The 17,237-nt window shown below is 30.6% G+C and overlaps 4 protein-coding genes across 5 annotated transcripts; 1 reads left to right on the top strand and 3 right to left on the bottom strand.

Moving 5' to 3' along the window:
- The first annotated feature begins 1,568 nt into the window (after positions 1-1,568).
- LOC123887434 (tubulin alpha-3 chain-like) lies at positions 1,569-5,524 on the top strand. 2 transcript variants are annotated; one of them, XM_045936752.1, is made up of 6 exons: positions 1,591-1,890; positions 2,527-2,735; positions 3,371-3,570; positions 3,846-4,354; positions 4,879-4,990; positions 5,076-5,162. In XM_045936752.1, the coding sequence occupies exons 1-6, from the start codon at positions 1,778-1,780 to the stop codon at positions 5,160-5,162; spliced, it is 1,230 nt and encodes a 409-aa protein (XP_045792708.1). In that variant the 5' UTR covers positions 1,591-1,777. The 2 variants fall into 2 exon arrangements, with proteins under 2 accessions (XP_045792707.1, XP_045792708.1); XM_045936751.1 differs by having other exon boundaries at positions 1,569-1,890; positions 4,879-5,524.
- Positions 5,525-5,543: 19 nt separating this feature from the next.
- On the bottom strand, positions 5,544-6,748 carry LOC123887433 (ethylene-responsive transcription factor ERN2-like). Its single transcript, XM_045936750.1, has one exon. The coding sequence runs from the start codon at positions 6,694-6,696 to the stop codon at positions 5,698-5,700; it is 999 nt and encodes a 332-aa protein (XP_045792706.1). The 5' UTR covers positions 6,697-6,748; the 3' UTR covers positions 5,544-5,697.
- Positions 6,749-9,897: 3,149 nt separating this feature from the next.
- LOC123885958 (putative B3 domain-containing protein At1g78640) lies at positions 9,898-10,686 on the bottom strand. The gene is made up of 2 exons (XM_045935296.1): positions 10,494-10,686; positions 9,898-10,361 (listed from the first exon to the last, which is right to left on the bottom strand). The coding sequence occupies exons 1-2, from the start codon at positions 10,684-10,686 to the stop codon at positions 9,898-9,900; spliced, it is 657 nt and encodes a 218-aa protein (XP_045791252.1).
- Positions 10,687-11,623: 937 nt separating this feature from the next.
- Positions 11,624-15,992, bottom strand: LOC123884661 (syntaxin-132-like). The gene is made up of 13 exons (XM_045933805.1): positions 15,796-15,992; positions 14,411-14,518; positions 14,270-14,326; positions 14,097-14,145; positions 13,854-13,942; positions 13,681-13,754; positions 13,493-13,535; positions 13,342-13,402; positions 13,194-13,219; positions 13,035-13,112; positions 12,756-12,836; positions 12,343-12,408; positions 11,624-11,992 (listed from the first exon to the last, which is right to left on the bottom strand). The coding sequence occupies exons 1-13, from the start codon at positions 15,811-15,813 to the stop codon at positions 11,822-11,824; spliced, it is 921 nt and encodes a 306-aa protein (XP_045789761.1). The 5' UTR covers positions 15,814-15,992; the 3' UTR covers positions 11,624-11,821.
- Positions 15,993-17,237: the final 1,245 nt, after the last annotated feature.

Here is a 17,237-nt window from a genome sequence, read left to right as displayed (position 1 = left end):
TTCTTTTCGATAATTATTTATTAAGTTAAATATATGAATGATTATAGTTTAACCAAAGTTTTGAGTTGAAATTCAAACTTACTAAAACTCTTAGAGAGATTTTTATCGTACATTTAAGTCCAAAAAACTTGAGGGGTTATAGTTGGTATAGTGATAGAGGGCATATAGTTAACTAATCATTCATATAGTTTGGTTAACCATAAGCATTATATGCTACGCTAAAATTCATCGTCACTTGTCCATGCACGGTATGTGAAGCTGAAGCATACGCAACTAACGTCACTATCTTAGAATACTAATATTTTTTTTCTTTCTTTTTTGTGTTTTTGTATTGCAAATTTGGTGGGATATACTTTTATACGGTGACACTCTCCTGATAAAATAAACGTAAGGGACCAAATTAATACTTTTTAAACGTAAGAGATCAAATTGAAACCTAAAATAAATGTAAGAGACCAAATGTGTAATTAAGCTTATTATTTTATGTATATAATACTATATAATATATATTATCAAGTCTCAACTCAACTATCTATTTACAACATTTTAATTTAATATTATACATGCATAAAATAATATTATGATATGATAAAGATACCCACATAAAAAATAGTATATATAAATGGGGAGTGCAAACAATGATTTCTTTAAATATATGAGATGTTGTCAAAATAGTTGTTTGAAATTATAAAAATATTTTCAAATCTGTCTATTATTAGTAATGTTTTGGACAAATTGACTAATACAAAGCATATTTGAGGACCAAACTAACCAACAAAAGATAAATTTGAGGGTTTGAGAATCAAAATAACTAAAAAAAATATGTTTAAGAGTCAAAATAATTGTTCTTATTTTCGGTCCCCCGTATAATAAGTTTCTGGATCCGTCCCTGTTGATGAGTCTAACTCCCATTTGTGTTTTTTTTAATAGATCATGTCTCAATTTTTTTATCAGTACAGATCAGGTCATTGAATGATCATGGAAACAACTATAAAAATTATATATAATTACACAAATCGTTTCAAATTTTTTTTTTATAAATAAAATCACTCTGTAACTCATAAATAACTTAACTACTTTATTTTAAATTTTTTAAAAAAACTATATTTTGTTATTTCTTTGAAAAAATTCTTTGAAAATAAAGAATTAATTTACTAAAATTAAGTTGTAATTTTTATTAATAACACTATCAATTTTTAATGATATTAGGTTGAACGTGTATTTTGTTATTATTGATTGAATGTGATTATTTTTTACATTGTTATTTTCATTTTAAATAAAAGATTACTCTTTTTTAAAATTGCAATTTTTAATAAAAAATTATTTTACCTTCAAAAGTTCTCTTTATCTAATTTGCTTTGGGGCCTCAAAATATATAGGGACCACCCTGCTATGAACATTATATATTAAACTAAGGAATGTGCATTATTTATTTATTTTTATTCCATTCTTTACAATTACAAACTGATCACCAAATAATAGTTTTCAAATGACAGGTACTAGATTAATCCTAATCCAATACCACTCATTAATTTAAGTATTTAATCAACGGATTAAAACTCAATAATACTTTTGGCGTTTGAACTTGATCATGCACTCTCATATCAAGTTTTCTGTTAACTGCAACCTTAATTAAGAATGAAAGAAAGACAATAAAATATTCTTGTTATTTTCTTCTTGGTTTTTGCATAATTTCCCTCCTCTTTGTGATTGATTTTTATGATCATTACTCTATTTTTTATGCATAATTAAATAAAATTAGAAAAAAGAAAGAAAAATGAGAGAAATAATAAGCATTCATATTGGACAAGCTGGAATTCAGGTTGGTAATTCATGTTGGGAGCTATATTGTCTTGAACATGGCATTCAAGCTGATGGAACCATGCCCAGGTTTATAATTAATTATTAACTTTTTTCTTTCTATTTTTATATATATATATATATATTTTTTTAAGAGAGTATATTATTTTGTTATTATATATGTTTCAAGAATTTCATATGTACATTAATTCCATGTGCAATTGATTGCAATATTAGATTATGTGAATTGTGAAACCTTGAGTTTTTCTTCTACAAATTTGTTTAAAACATAATGTAGCAATCTTTTTAATTTCATATGTTAAATGTTATTGTTGTACCTAGGATTTTCTCATGAATTTAATCAAAATTTATAAACATGGATCAAATTATAACATTTCATAGACAGATCACAGATCAAATATTGTGTATTTGAGATTTCAGGTTCGAGTCTTGTGGATGAAAAAAACATAATTCGAAGGAGATGTCTCCATCAATCATTAACAAAACTCATAGATCGAGACCTCTTCTTCCAAGAGAGAGAGAAAAAAAAAACTAAAAACCGAGTGATTGATTTATTGTTGGCGGGGGTCTAAGACAAAAACAATTTGGATTTCAGAATAATTACAATTTTTCCCTAAATTTTAAGCTCCAAATTTATAACTGTTTAGATATAAGAATTTGATTTTCAACAAATTCTATCTAATACTGATTCACATAATTTTGCAGTGATGAACCAAAACATGATGAAGCATTTAACACATTCTTTAGTGAAATTGGAAGTGGCCAATATGTTCCAAGAGCTCTATTTGTTGATCTAGAGCCAACTGTAATTGATGAAATTAGAACTGGTTCTTATAGACAACTCTTTCATCCAGAACAGTTAATTTCTGGCAAAGAAGATGCTGCTAATAATTTTGCAAGAGGACATTATACAGGTTAGTCAAGTTCTATAAAATGCTAAAATTAATTCGGTATACTTTAGCACTAATACCTCTGATTGAAGGCGTGTCTGGTATCTAACATATGTGATTACATTTGATTAACTCATTTTTTTAAATTACTACCAGTGTCAACGTGTTAGGGTCGTGCACAATATTTGTGTCTGTGACCGTGCTTTATACACTTAGGGACTGTTTGTTTATTGACCTATATATGTATCTGGAGACTATTTGAGAGAGAGTTCATGACATGCACAACTTTTGGGAGAAATATTTCTATATTAAGTTGATATTTGTCTTAGTTTATTTACATAATTTATCCAAGATAGCTTATAAAAATAGCTTATACCTTGTTACAAAATAGCTTATACATAAGCCCTTATGCTATAAACACTTAATTAAGTTGTTTATCGATGGATAGTCATATGCACTAGCGAGATTATTTGGAAGAACATATGAAAACAACTTATGATATGTCCCTAAGCTGTTTTCAATTTATTTACGTAAGCTCTCAAGGATAGATTATGAAACAACTTGTAGTTTACATGAAAAAAAATTGACATTATTATATGATAAATGCTTAATTAAGTTGTTTATCCAAACATATATTTGATTGTCTGTGTATGATGCAGTTGGAAAACAAGTTGAAGACCTATCCCTCGATCGCATAAGAAAATTAGCTGAAAATTGCACCGGCTTGCAAGGATTCTTGGTTTTCAATGCTGTTGGTGGTGGAACTGGTTCTGGTTTAGGATCATTACTTCTAGAGAGATTGTCTGCAGATTATGGAAAAAAGTCAAAACTTGGCTTCATCATTTATCCTTCTCCTCAGGTATTATTAGGCTAAGAAAAATCAGCGAAAGTGCATGTATTAATTGACTTATACGAGCTTATCTACTAGCACAAGCACTTCTGAGACTATTTGAAAGAGATTATGTAAACAACTTATGACATGTGCACGAGTTGTTTTCAGCTAATTTTCATAAGCTCTTCATGATAGCTTATGAAAACAGATCGTATCTTATATAAAAACAGTTTGACTTTATTTTATCTTTGATTATTGAAATAGCTTATACATAAAGACTTATATTATAAGCACTTATGCAGGTTTCTACTGCAGTTGTTGAACCTTACAACACAGTTCTTTCAAACCATTCTCACATTGAGCATAGTGATGTAGTTGTTCTTTTAGACAACGAAGCAATCTATGACATTTGTAGAAGATCATTAGACATAGAAAGACCATCATACACTAACTTAAATCGCTTAATATCGCAAAGTATCTCGTCTTTAACAACTTCATTGAGATTCGACGGTGCAATCAACGTTGACATTACTGAATTCCAAACTAACCTTGTACCGTATCCTCGAATTCATTTCATGCTTTCGTCTTATGCTCCCGTGATATCTTCTGCAAAGGCCTATCATGAACAATTATCGGTGCCTGAGATTACTAGAGCTGTTTTTGAGCCGTCAAGTATGATGGTTAAGTGTGATCCAAGACATGGGAAGTACATGGCATGTTGCTTGATGTATCGTGGCGATATTGCTCCGAAAGATGTTAATCTTTCTGTCTCAAATATCAAGACAAAGAGAACAGTTCAATTTGTTGACTGGTAATTAATTTTACATCATTTGAAGAACATCATGAGATTTACAATTTAGATTACATGATCTTTGCATGTTCTGTTTTTTTTTCTGCTTTAATTAACTTCTAGTTGATCATTAGCATATAATTTTTATTTACAACATGTGGTAGATATAACCAACGTAATGTGACACAAATGATAGATACTTGAGCCCCTTAACCATTTGGCTCTGGGTTCGATTCCTGACCGATACATATGGAAAAACATTTGTTGGGAGAGGTCAACCCCTTAAATGGATCTCAGTTACCTTGAGGGGATTAGTTCTCTGCAGTTGTGCGCTTGTTTATCACCTATTATAGAAATAACTTATACATAAACTTATATAATAAATATGTAGGCTATAAGCGCTTAATTACTCTGTTTATCAAACCAAGACCTTATTCTATTCTTAAGATCTAGCACATATTCCCTACGTGACAAAATATAAGCAGAATTCAACTATTTTAGGTTCATTGCATAATTAATGTATCTGATTAAATTTTTTGTTTTAGGTGTCCAACTGGATTCAAATGTGGCATAAACTACCAACCACCAACAGTTGTACCAGGAGGTGATCTAGCAGAGGTGAAACGTGCAGTTTGTATGATAAGTAACAATACAGCTGTATCTGAGATATTCTCAAGGATTGATCATAAATTTGATCTTATGTATGCAAAAAGAGCATTTGTGCATTGGTATGTTAGTGAAGGAATGGAAGAAGGTGAATTCTCAGAAGCTAGGGAAAATCTTGCTGCTCTTGAAAAAGATTATGCTGAAGTTGGTGAAGATGGTATAGAAGAAGCTGGAGTAGAAGATTATTGAATATAGTTTAATGTATCTATACTTCTATGTTGTATGTAGGACCGTTCATGGTTCAGTTCAATCAAAGAACTGAGCCGAACCGAACTGAATCATAACAATGGTTCTTAATAAACAAACCGAACCATATAACTTGTATGTATGATGTTCTTGTTCTTGTCATTGTTTTAAATTGAAGTGTGTATGAATTGTGTTTATAATTCATGTACAATATTGATAGTGTTGAAATCGTTGTAATTCGTCCGTCCCTATTTATAAGACACTTTGGTGTATGATATATGATGCTTAGACTTCATGCATTCATCGCCATGTTTCAACGAGAAAAAACAACAATAAAAATTGAGCAAAGATCTTTTTTAAAAAATCATATTCATATTCAGACTTCACACTTAGAATACAGTAGCGTTAAAACTATAGAAACAAGTTTATTTTTGTCGTGTATATAATCCTATTTGACTCGAAATGTTAGTCTTCGCCGGAGAATATACCTAATGTATACCAAAAAGAAAACTTCATACATGTTGTTTGTTTGAACATAAAAATGAACACAAGGGTGAAAGATTCCATAGAGCTTCATTGGAATCTTGAACAGTTTCCATGTACTCTTGCACACCATTTATTGCATAAAGTGAAGCTGATATTTGCCTTTCAACTTTCATCCTTTCAAATTCTGAAACCCCTAAGTCAACCATATCACACAATATTCCATCATGGTTTTTCATATCCAACCCTTGACCAAAAGGAAAATTATCAAAAATAGGTCCAAAATCCCATGAAACATTGGACTTATTGAAACTAGATTCATACTCATTTAAAATGCTCAAATCTGGCCTATATGCATCCTCCAATAATTTTTTGTTTTGTTTTGTTGTCACACTAGAAATCGTGTTTTCAATGTTTTTGTGAATGTTGTTATCGCTCGAATTAGTACTAATAATAGTATTAGTGCTAGTCACGCTGCTAGCACTAGTACTATTAGTAATACCGCTAATATCATTATTAGTGCTAGCGACACTTCCAGTTCTAGTAGTACTACTAGTACTTTTAACATAACCTCGAGTCGTGCTAGTATTGTTAGTGGTGCTACCGGCCCTAGTCCTATTAGTAGTACCACTAGCTGTGTTAGCACGATTGGCGATGCTTCTTCTAACATCCATATCTTCTTCCTGTTGTTTGGTACCTTTTCCTCGGTTGTTAAGAAGACTTTGAATCCGCGAAGCGAGAGGCGAATCATAGGAAACATTTGTGACGAAGTTGGTGCGAGTGTTGGAACCTCGAAGAAGTGTCGCAGCTTCATCGTAAGCTTTCGCAGCTTCCTCGGCTGTTTCAAATGTTCCAAGCCACATTCTTATGTTTTGTGTTGTGTCCTTAATCTCAGCAACATATCTACCTGATGGTCTTTGTCTCACCCCAACAAATTTGTTTTTTGTTTCAATCTTTTTGTTTTTCCCTTTGAATTTGTTACCTCTTTTTGGTCTCAAACTCTTTGGTTCTTCAAATTGAATTTCCATTGAGTAGGAAGAAATAATATGTATGAAAAAAAATATAGTGCAAAGTTTTATTCCTCAATTTTCATGTTGTTGTAAGAGATATATGAATGAAAAAATGTGTCAAGTGGGCTTAATATAATATAATACACTACAATAATATAATAATTTAATAAATTTTTAAATTATGAATGATGAAGACAACTTGACAATATTAAATTTGTCTCCGATATACCTGTCTGGTTTGTTGGCATTACTCTCATGTTTCATTTTGGATGTTGAACAAAAAGAGAATCAAATTGAATTTTCAACTCCAAAAAAAGAGAATATTCAAATCCATGCAATTTTAGTTGTACCTTCGATACTTTTTTAAACAAAAGAAATTTTATTATGTACCTTCAATAGTTCTTAAAATTTATAACATATATGTATATTTTTTGATTAAATAACATATATGTATATGTATCACCACCGCACAAATAAACATGTTTTCTTATTAAAAAAAGATTAGAACGGAGAGAAATTTTTATTAATTGAAGTGATATTAATGGTCTTTGATTATTTAATAAAATCCATTACTTATTGGAAGAGAAAAAAAAATCCAAGATGACGCGGGTATCTTTTAACTTAACCAAAATCTTGGCTTTCATCCCTGGTTAGGGCATATATCAGTGTTAAAACTCTTATGATGTGTTTGGTTTGAGAGAAAGAAATAGGGAAGAGAGAAAAACACGGAAACCAATGAATGAACTTGGATTAAAATTAGTCTCAAGAAATTAGTCTTTCCAGTTTCGTACGGAGGATATCATTTTACGCAAAAAAAAAAAGTAAATAAAAATAAAATTTGGTCAATAATTTATATCAGTCGTGATTTGAATAAGTCTTCACTAACGACCCTAACATGCTTCTATTAGCCATTAGTTCAACTTTATTGAAAAATAAAAAGTTGGAAATTGGTTGGAAAAGAAAACACATTTTAACCATAATCCTATATATCTAAAATAGTCAACAAAATTCTTAAAGCTTAAGTAAAGAAGAAAGGATCACCAAATGATCAAACCACATAGAAAATAGAAAGTATCAAAAAGTAAATCAAAGAAGCTAGCTAGTGTTTGTCCTTTTTTGATCCCTTAAATAATTTTGTCTAGGTCAAAGAATATATAAAAAAGATGTTAATGATATAGCATGAATGGTCTCCACTTGGAGGCTCAATATTGATTTTGAGATGAATCCATATTCAAATTTTCATGTTTGGCACTTAGTTGGACCAACTCATTTTTCACCTTATACTTCTATTGCCACATACATAAATATATATTAAGACAGAAAATTATTAGTATGACAAAAAAAAGTATATTATTTTTTTTTTGTCAAGTAATTTAGTCGTTAGAAATTTCACTATTAAAATGAATAAATAAATGTGCTAAATTTCAAACATTGATTTCTATGTATTATACGCAATATTCCTATCAACTTATAAGTTGCGTTTACATGACTATATTTTATTTTTATTTTATACATATTATCAATTTATCATGTCGTGTGGACTACGTTTGTTGTAAATTGCTCCTCAAGTCACCGACAACACAACTTTATTATCAATATTTTTACTGTTTTCTTTACCAAACTCAAGCAATCCAATGTTTATTATACATGAGACATTGTCATTGTCTTCTTTGTCATTTGACTAAGAAATGCAATAAGAAAACTACAAAATGGTATTTTAGTTTGATTTAATCATGGATGTGTTCTTAGTTCCATTTAATCATGGATATGTTCTAGAAAGTAGAGGTTGCGGCGGAGGACAACAATGCGAAGTTTCTGATGGGTGGTGTACTTACAAACACTATAAAACTTAAGTCAATAAATGACCCATTGAGGAAGTGTTATTCGAATGTGTGGATTTTGTCGTGATTTTTGAAGATTCAGTGTGTGGCGTTGTGATGTTCGTATTTAGTTTGAATGAGTCTTGGGGACTAATCCAGAACAGAATGAAATTTGATAAATATTAAACAGAGACGTAATGTAAAATTATATAAAAGTTTATAAATATAATAATAAAAAAAATTAGTTCAAGAACCTAAATACAATTTATTACAAGTTTAGGGCCAAGTTACAATTTTTTTAAGAATAATCTCTAGAGTGCAGAATAATTATACCAATAATGTGTCTTAAACTACAATTATTAAGAAAATCAATTCAATAAAATATATTATCTATCTAAGACAGAAACTTGTGACCAACTAATTGTCAAAAATTAAATTTTGTGGATTTTGCTCAAAGGTTCACAAAAAATGGATTTTTAATAATTTTTGTTAGGGGCAGTAAGCAAATAATTCCATTTAGAAAATTCTGCATGAAGGTAACCAAATTAGTAACAAATTTCAAAATGAAAATTTTCACATTTATATCCACATAAAAATTTTAAAAAAATTAATTGTAAATAGCTACGTCGTTAGATATTTTCAATTTGTTGCGAATAATTCCCTATGAAGTTATATATGAAGTTCAGGTCTTCGCGAATCGAAATGTAATTCGATCAATCAAAGATTCACAAATAAATAATCAATAACATTTGATTTCTTAATTATGTATGCTGCATTTTATTTATATGTATTCTTAATCATGGTAGATCAAGGTTTGAGTTTGTCCAATTGATTTTTTTTTTATATATGTACGTATAAAGTAGTGTATTCCAGAACTTTGGTTTGATTTAAGCCATTAGGTTTGGTCTAATGGTGAGGGCTTTGAGTAGTACGTTATAGGTCCTGGGTTCGATCCCCAGCTCATTGTAAAACAAAAAAAATAAAAACTTTGGTTTGATTTCTATATGATGTGATATATGTTTGCAGCTCTATAAATGATTCATTATGTATAAGTTCATCCTCTATGCTCTATACACAACTTCCATATATCTCTTACTTCTTTGTGACAATTTAGGAGGAAATTTGCTTTTGAAATTTGATATGTCTCTTATCTTATTGTTGAATTATATTAGATTAAGTTTGAATCTAGATTTTGGAGCTTGATCTATATGGGCATATATTTCATTTGAATACTATTTGTTTTGATTTGTGCTATAATTAAATTATAATTTTCTAAATAGTTCATATTTATATAGGACATCATAGAATAAAATAAATCTATAATCAATGAAGGATATATGCTTTTCACGCATCAAAAGACTACACAAGAAAATGATCGGTAGTTCTACACAACGAAAAATTATAAAGCAATTACGGAAAAGTTAAAGCGTCCATTATCTCGATCCCAATGTAAGCCAATTTGATCTCCTTTCTTTAATTCCCTTCTAAGAACAAAATCTTTGAACCATCTCTTATTGAAAACATAGCTTTGTGCGGAAGTCCATATCTTGAAAACGAGAGAATGAAGAGACTTTGTGTCAACGTCCCATACTTTTACTTCCACGCCTTTATGCTTGGCAGCTTTAGCACCACCCAAGACCACCGGAATCACAAACTCTTGAGTCAATTCTTTCTTCAACATAAGCCTACTCAAAGTGCGACAAACATCGCTCTTTTCAAGCACCTTCTTGATCTCCCATTCATCATCAACATTACACGTCTTCTTAGTTTCTTGTTTGTTGGCGATTTTTGTGTCGTCGTGGCTGGTAGACGAAGAAACATTGTGTAGCTGAGATTTCTCTTTTCCATATTGATCTTTGTCTTCTTCAATGGAAGATCATATTCGCAATAGCCCCAAAATTCTCCCGTTGATCTTTCTCTTCTTTATTGGAAGATCATATTCCCAATTTCTCAAAACAATATCATCATTATTATCAGTGTCGTTGCTAAGATCACTCTTTTCCTTCTCAATCTTTCTCTTATTCAATGGAATATCATAATCACAAACATCCCAATTTGTCCCAACAACAACATTTTTGGTTTGTTGTTGGGTTTCTTCTTCTTGGCCTTGTAAGAAGGAAGTGTTAGGTGTAGATAGATGACAAACATCATCGGTCAAGCAGGAGGAGCAAGAATTACAGTGAAACATAATTGAATTAATGGAATTCTTGTTTCTCAAGTAATGCTATGAATAATAACAAGGCTCCTCACTTTACTTATATAGTAAGAAAGAATTCCATATCTTTTCTTTCTTTCTGCCCAATTAATATATCTCACTCACATATCTTTTTTTCAGGCAACATATCACTTATCTTCTCATAAAAAGAATTAATCTAATTTAATATATATCTCAATTAGTTGCTAGTTTTATTATTTTTTATGGGATGGGCTATTTTTTTTTTTTTGGTATTTAGTTTTTATTTAATTAATTAATAAAAACGTCAATCAAAATATAAGACCCACAAATTTAGTTTAAAAAAAAGTGTACAAATAATTTTAAATTTAATTACCGAAAATCTACAACTAATTAGGGATATGGATTCTCTAAATCGAGTAAAGTGTAAGATTAGACAATCAAGGATTGTAATTGTATAAATTCATAATTTATTATGATGTACTTATAATATCTATCAATAAAATATGAATTAATCAACATATAGGGATTACTATTTGACCCATACCCAGAGAGTACCCGCAAAAATTACCCACAACGGGTAGGGTAAAAACCCGCATTTTGGGTACGGGCACATGTATGAGTAATTACCCGCAAAAATGAATGGGTATGAGTGCGAGTACAGGGTACCTTAGTACCCACCCTGCCCCATACCCGCATAATATATATTTATTTATTTTATTTATATTATTACTAGCGGGCCACGCGCCCGCCTGTGTCTAACTTATGTACCAAAAAAAAAGATATGCCTTATGTTATGGTTAGTTTATTAATAAAAGATTTTTGCTGCTAAAAAAATATGTGTTTTATGTTATGGTGAGTTTGTTAATAAAAACTATGTATAACCTACTATCGACAATATTCTGAATTCAAACCTAAGTCACAACTAATATGAGTGTAAGGTCCAACTATATATAGTATATAACCAATAAATATTTTGAATTTGAAGAGGCAGAAATGTGATAAACATGCACATGTATAATAGAGTGAAGTTAATTTTCTTAATTACATTGTTCCCTTTAATAAGATACTAATAATCACAAAAAGAATGGAATATGAATAGGAATGTTAATGCTCAATTGTTGTCTAATAATGTGTTACTGATCAGTAACTATGCCTGATGAGTAACCCATGGTTTGAGGACAGAAAGAACAATGAACATAACCATGATGAGAAATATCATGATGGCAATACACATCCATTTTCTCGAGTTTTTTTGCAGTTTCTTCGCCTTTATAAGAGTATCGTTACCTCGCTGCACATGATCTACTGCACTTGTAACCTGAATTTCATCACAAATGTAACTCGTCAATCATATTTACTCATTTTTTCGATAATTTTTAAGAATATTTTAGTACTCCCCATCAGGGGAATTGGATTCTTTGCAGTCACACTGCATGCAGTCAGGATATTTTGACCGTATGATCAATATCGTACGGTCCATCTAATCTTAATCAAACGGTCCAGATATGACCGATTGCAGTGCAGTCACCTCTCTCTGACTGCACTGAATCCGGATCCATCACGAACTATTTTGACCGACATTTGAAATTTTTGAAGATCAAATCAATATTTTTCAATTCTCGAGGACCAAATAGTTCTAACATTATGCGCAAAGTGATGAAATGTTACCTGTGATTCTATGTTGTTAAGCATGTCTCCTTGTGCATCAACTAACACTGCAATATCCATAAATATCTGCCAAGACATGAAAGTTATAATTAACCAAACTAATATATCTGCCAAGACAACTTAATAAGTGCTTATCATATAACTATAAGTGCTTAAGCTATTTCTACAACAAAAAAATAAGATAAAATCAAACTGTTTTCATAAACTATCCTAGAGAGCTAATGAAAATAAGTTGATGTGATAAACTTTTTTCATAAGCTCTTCCAAACAGTCTTGCAAGTGCTTATGCCAGTAGATAAACTCAAATAAGCCATCCCAACTGACCCTAATTTAAACCGACACTTTAATTATGGCACCCTTATTTAAAACAACATGTATAACATTCAAATTAACTGAATGGAATGATTAAATACCTGTTGTAAATCAAGCAGTTTCCTCTCAACATCTCTGACTGCTTCGTGTCGTTCTTGAATTTCTGCAAGGGTATCCATTATCTACAAACATAACTCGAATGTGTGAGAGATAACCTTACAAGGTAGCTTCTGATTTCATTAAAAATCTCTAAATAATAATCTTTGAATTCTTAAATGTCAAAATCACTTTTTTTTTTTTTTTTTAATTTATTTATAATCTGTAACAAACCGATCTTATTCTTTACAACATTGCCTTCTAAAAGTTAAGGAGAGACGAACCTGGCCTCGTCCTTGTTCCTGGATTGCCTTTTGGAAAATTTGTTCACTGTCTCCGGTCTCAATTAATCTGTCAATTGTCTGTACATCGTTAAATGATTAGAAGAAAAACTTCTAAAGCGCACATTTTCTTCCATTAAAAAAGTTCAGTTAAAAAATTACCTCTTCATCAGCTCTTTTGCCCGTTACTGACAATCGCGAAAACCAGATAATACATAAAATTATTAACTCCGTGTCGAGGTAAATAAATCAATGGCATCAAATTGCGTAAACGAAAATGAAAAAACACTAATAAGTAATGAACTCAAACCTGTAAATACACGTCTCTCAACAATGTCTCGATATTCTTCATGGATGGCTGTTCTCAGGGTCTGCAAAGATTTTGACAAATAATAAGCAATTAAGTCGAATATTAGGTGACTCTAAACAAAAATATCGAACAAAAAATGCGATTAACTTACCTGAAATTCAGCCATCTTGTCCTTCAGTTTCTTTTTCAAGTTACTACAAAAAAAAAGTTACATACGAGTTTGGTTCAGTAAAAACTCTAAGCCAATAATAATCATAATGATGATTTAGAAGCGCAAACGTGTAATCATGGTTTGCGGAAAATCCTCAGGTTTAGTCATAAAGATGGATAATTACTGACATTGTCGTTGCTGTTCTTGACCGATCAACAGCTGATCCTTTTCCGCAACCAGGCTTCTGTCTATTAGCCAAATTCTACGACACATAATGGAGTAAGGGATGAGACCATGAAATTAATAACAAGAATCTAAGTACTCAATACAACACTCGAAGATTTTTCAGTAGAGATTTTACCTCTTTGTCTAGCTCTTCAACTTTGGTCTTTAAGAAATGCGCAGTTTTCTTAACTTCATCGACATCTTTATCCATTCTCTGCCTTATAGCTGCAGGCAAGGATCAAGTAGAATAAATTTGTTTGATATTCATAAAACTTCATTTATAGTCACAGAACGCATATTCAAACGTGTAACAATTTAACATATTATATTGAAACATACAAAAGATTGATCGAAAAAAGATAAAACATATCATACGAACCCTTCATGGCAGGAGCTTTGCTAACAGCTTTGGACTCCTCATGAGCATCCTGCATAATGGTTTGCATAAAAACGATGAGCATTGACAACAAAATTTAAACGATTTTCAGTTCAACCGATAAATGTTTCACACGAGAAAATAGTTAGTAGTAAACTGTGAGAAAGAAAAGTAACCTGAAGCTTTCTCAAAAGGTTATCCAGCTTAGCATATTGTTTCTCAAGTTCTTGAACCTATTGAACCAATTAAGTCATGAATGTTAAAACCATCCACTATTTATAATGCTTGTTTTCATCAAATATATAAAGATGGAATACCTTTTTGAAGAAACTATCCAAGCTAATCTCTCCGGAATTCCTTCCGTATTCCCCCATTTCAACGTCACCACCTCCATGACCTCGGCCACGGGGGATGTCAAACGATTCCTGAAGAAAATCATCAAATTAATATATATGGCTATGTTCTTCTAGTTCATGTATTTGCAGCAGACTCTCAACACAAGATCTAACATATCCTAGACACAGACACATATTCTAGACACAAAATTGACACGTCGACACTAGTAATAATTTGAAAAAATGGAAGTGATTACATAATTCAGGGTCATAAGTCTAATTAAATTTAATGCAAGCATATTAGAAATTAATAATTGCAAACACAGTTTCGGTAAACATTCCATGAACTTTGTAAATACCAAAAAGGGTCTTTCTTTCCTAAACACTTGCTTCATAACATTCCATACAGAATATCTTTTGAGTTACTTTCTTACCAAAAAAATTCACTAAAGTTATCCAAATCCAATGAAAAACATCTTAATGCTCCATCCATTACTTAATTTTAATTTTAAAACCTAGTGGATACTTAAATCTAGATTAGTTTAACCGTCGCTATCCCTATAGCTTTTTTCATAAATCAAACAGATCTCAAAACCTATATTTAGAAACCAAACCAAACATCAAATCGGCAAGACCTTAGGGTTATATGCCAACTGCTTTAAATCGCTCAAACAAGGACAAAAGCGCGATCAAATCAGCGCTCAAATCACCAAACCGTTGACAATGTCGGTTCACTGATCACCATTCAACCAGCTGAACCGTCTAGTTCTATTCCGTTTTTAAACATTGCTCATAACACAAATTCAACAAAACATATCAAACCTATAAAGAAAAATCAATACCAATTCCAATAACAGAAATCTCTCAAAATTCATAAAACTATGAAGTAATAGAGGGTAATCAAATTTTGCAGAAAACCATGAAATATCCACCAGCAGCTATACGCAACTACATTGCAATATGTATCATATATATATAAATAAATAATTCTAAAATCCTGTTCTTATTTGTTTTTGGTATTAACCCTCTGGTTCTTGGGGAAGGGGGCCGGTAATCAAGAGTTCGATTACAAGATAAGTAAAGTCTGACCAAGAATTGTTTTCACCCAGAATCGATTAAATAAAAATGTCTAAAAACAACCTTCTTCAAATTCAAAATCCCCCGATTTCTTGGCAAACAAGTATCACAAAGAACAATTTTTTTTTTTCTCAAATCTAGATAACCCAACAACACAAAATCAAAAATCAAGGGAAACCCATTATACAAAATACTAGATCTAAACAAAACCCTATAAAAAGAACAAAACTTGAATAAAAAATAGTTAAAAAATCAAACAAATAAAAAGAAAGTGCAGAATTGAACATTACCGTTAGAAGATCATTCATTGTTGAAGGAAAAAGGAACGAAAATTGAAAAGGAAAATTGAGAATGTGAGAGGAAAAAGGATTTGGATTTGGAGCTTGTTAAGACCTGGTTAACAACAAAGAAACCAGGTCTTCACAAACAAAGAGAAAGAAAGAAAGTGCTTTTTATTTTATTTTTTATTTTTATTTTATATTTCCATATTTTTTTAATTTTTTTTCTTTCTTTTTTGACTATTTATGTGTATTTTGTTTAATGCTAAACGCAAAGTTTGGAAATAGAAACACGATGGAGACAGGCTGGAAAAAGGCTTAAATTGACAGGTAAATCAGATTTGTATTTTTTATTTTATTTTTGTCAAATATCAGTTTATTTGTGATTAAGAATTTAAGATTAAATTTACCCTAAATATGTTTTTATATTAGTTCACAATAAATCTTCAATCAAACAACTAAACCTCAACTAGTTATATTAACTATTATAACTTAAGAAACCTAGTTCATATGAAATTATTGTTATGTCTCAATTGTGACAAAGGGAATCATTCATCTCAATCAATTTGTTCAACTTGACCTAATTGGAATAATAAACACTTAAGAAATTGAAATTCAACAATCTGACGATAAATCTAGTTATTATGAAAGAATTGTTAAGTCGCAACCAACTAATCTGAAAGTGACTAAGGAGACTAAGGAGATCAAATATTCTAAATTTGACTGTTCAACTAGACTAAATTGGAACGAGAAACATTTAAGAATTCAAATTTCGATAATCAAATAATTAAACCTCACTAGTTGGATTAACTATGACTTACGAAACCTAGTTCTTATGTAATGAACTAATACTAATGTGGATTGTGACTAAAGAAATCAAAATTTATAGATCAAATTCTCTTAAACTTGAAACACAGTTCATATATAAACCTAGCTAATTATACTTACTTTCACTAAGGAATTCAAAATTTCTCAATCAAGTCGTTCAATATGACCGAAATTGAAGCATGTGTGTATAATGTTTTTTTTTTGTTGCTTATATGTACTCTATGTAAAAATGGTCGTCATACATTTGTCTGCTTACTTGGTTGGTCTTATAGTAAAATAGGCTTAGTTCAGATTTATATTAAATTTATTCATCAAACAAGTACGGGATGGCCGATAATCAATAAAAAATGGTTTGGGGGCTAATAAAGTACTTTAAAAATGCCCATCTCATATTTCATTCGAATCATTCAAATCGAAATTGGCATTTTTGGGGGCAATTTGTTATCCCATATTTTAGTCGAGCTAAAATATGTTCCTATCTTTGGTTTCAAGGACATTAACTCTATTAAAGTTCATTAATTTCGACTTTCATAAAGTGAGGCATAAATGTCTTCAAGAACAAGAGAGATTATCTTTGATCATCTCATTTATGAAAGTTAAGGGTAATGTCTTTAAGAATAAGAGAG

Source organism: Trifolium pratense, linkage group LG5 (genome assembly GCF_020283565.1).
Source record: "Trifolium pratense cultivar HEN17-A07 linkage group LG5, ARS_RC_1.1, whole genome shotgun sequence".
Lineage (NCBI taxonomy): Eukaryota > Viridiplantae > Streptophyta > Magnoliopsida > Fabales > Fabaceae > Trifolium > Trifolium pratense.
Note: the sequence above shows the minus strand (reverse complement) of the source record. Positions and strands in the feature narration are given on the sequence as shown.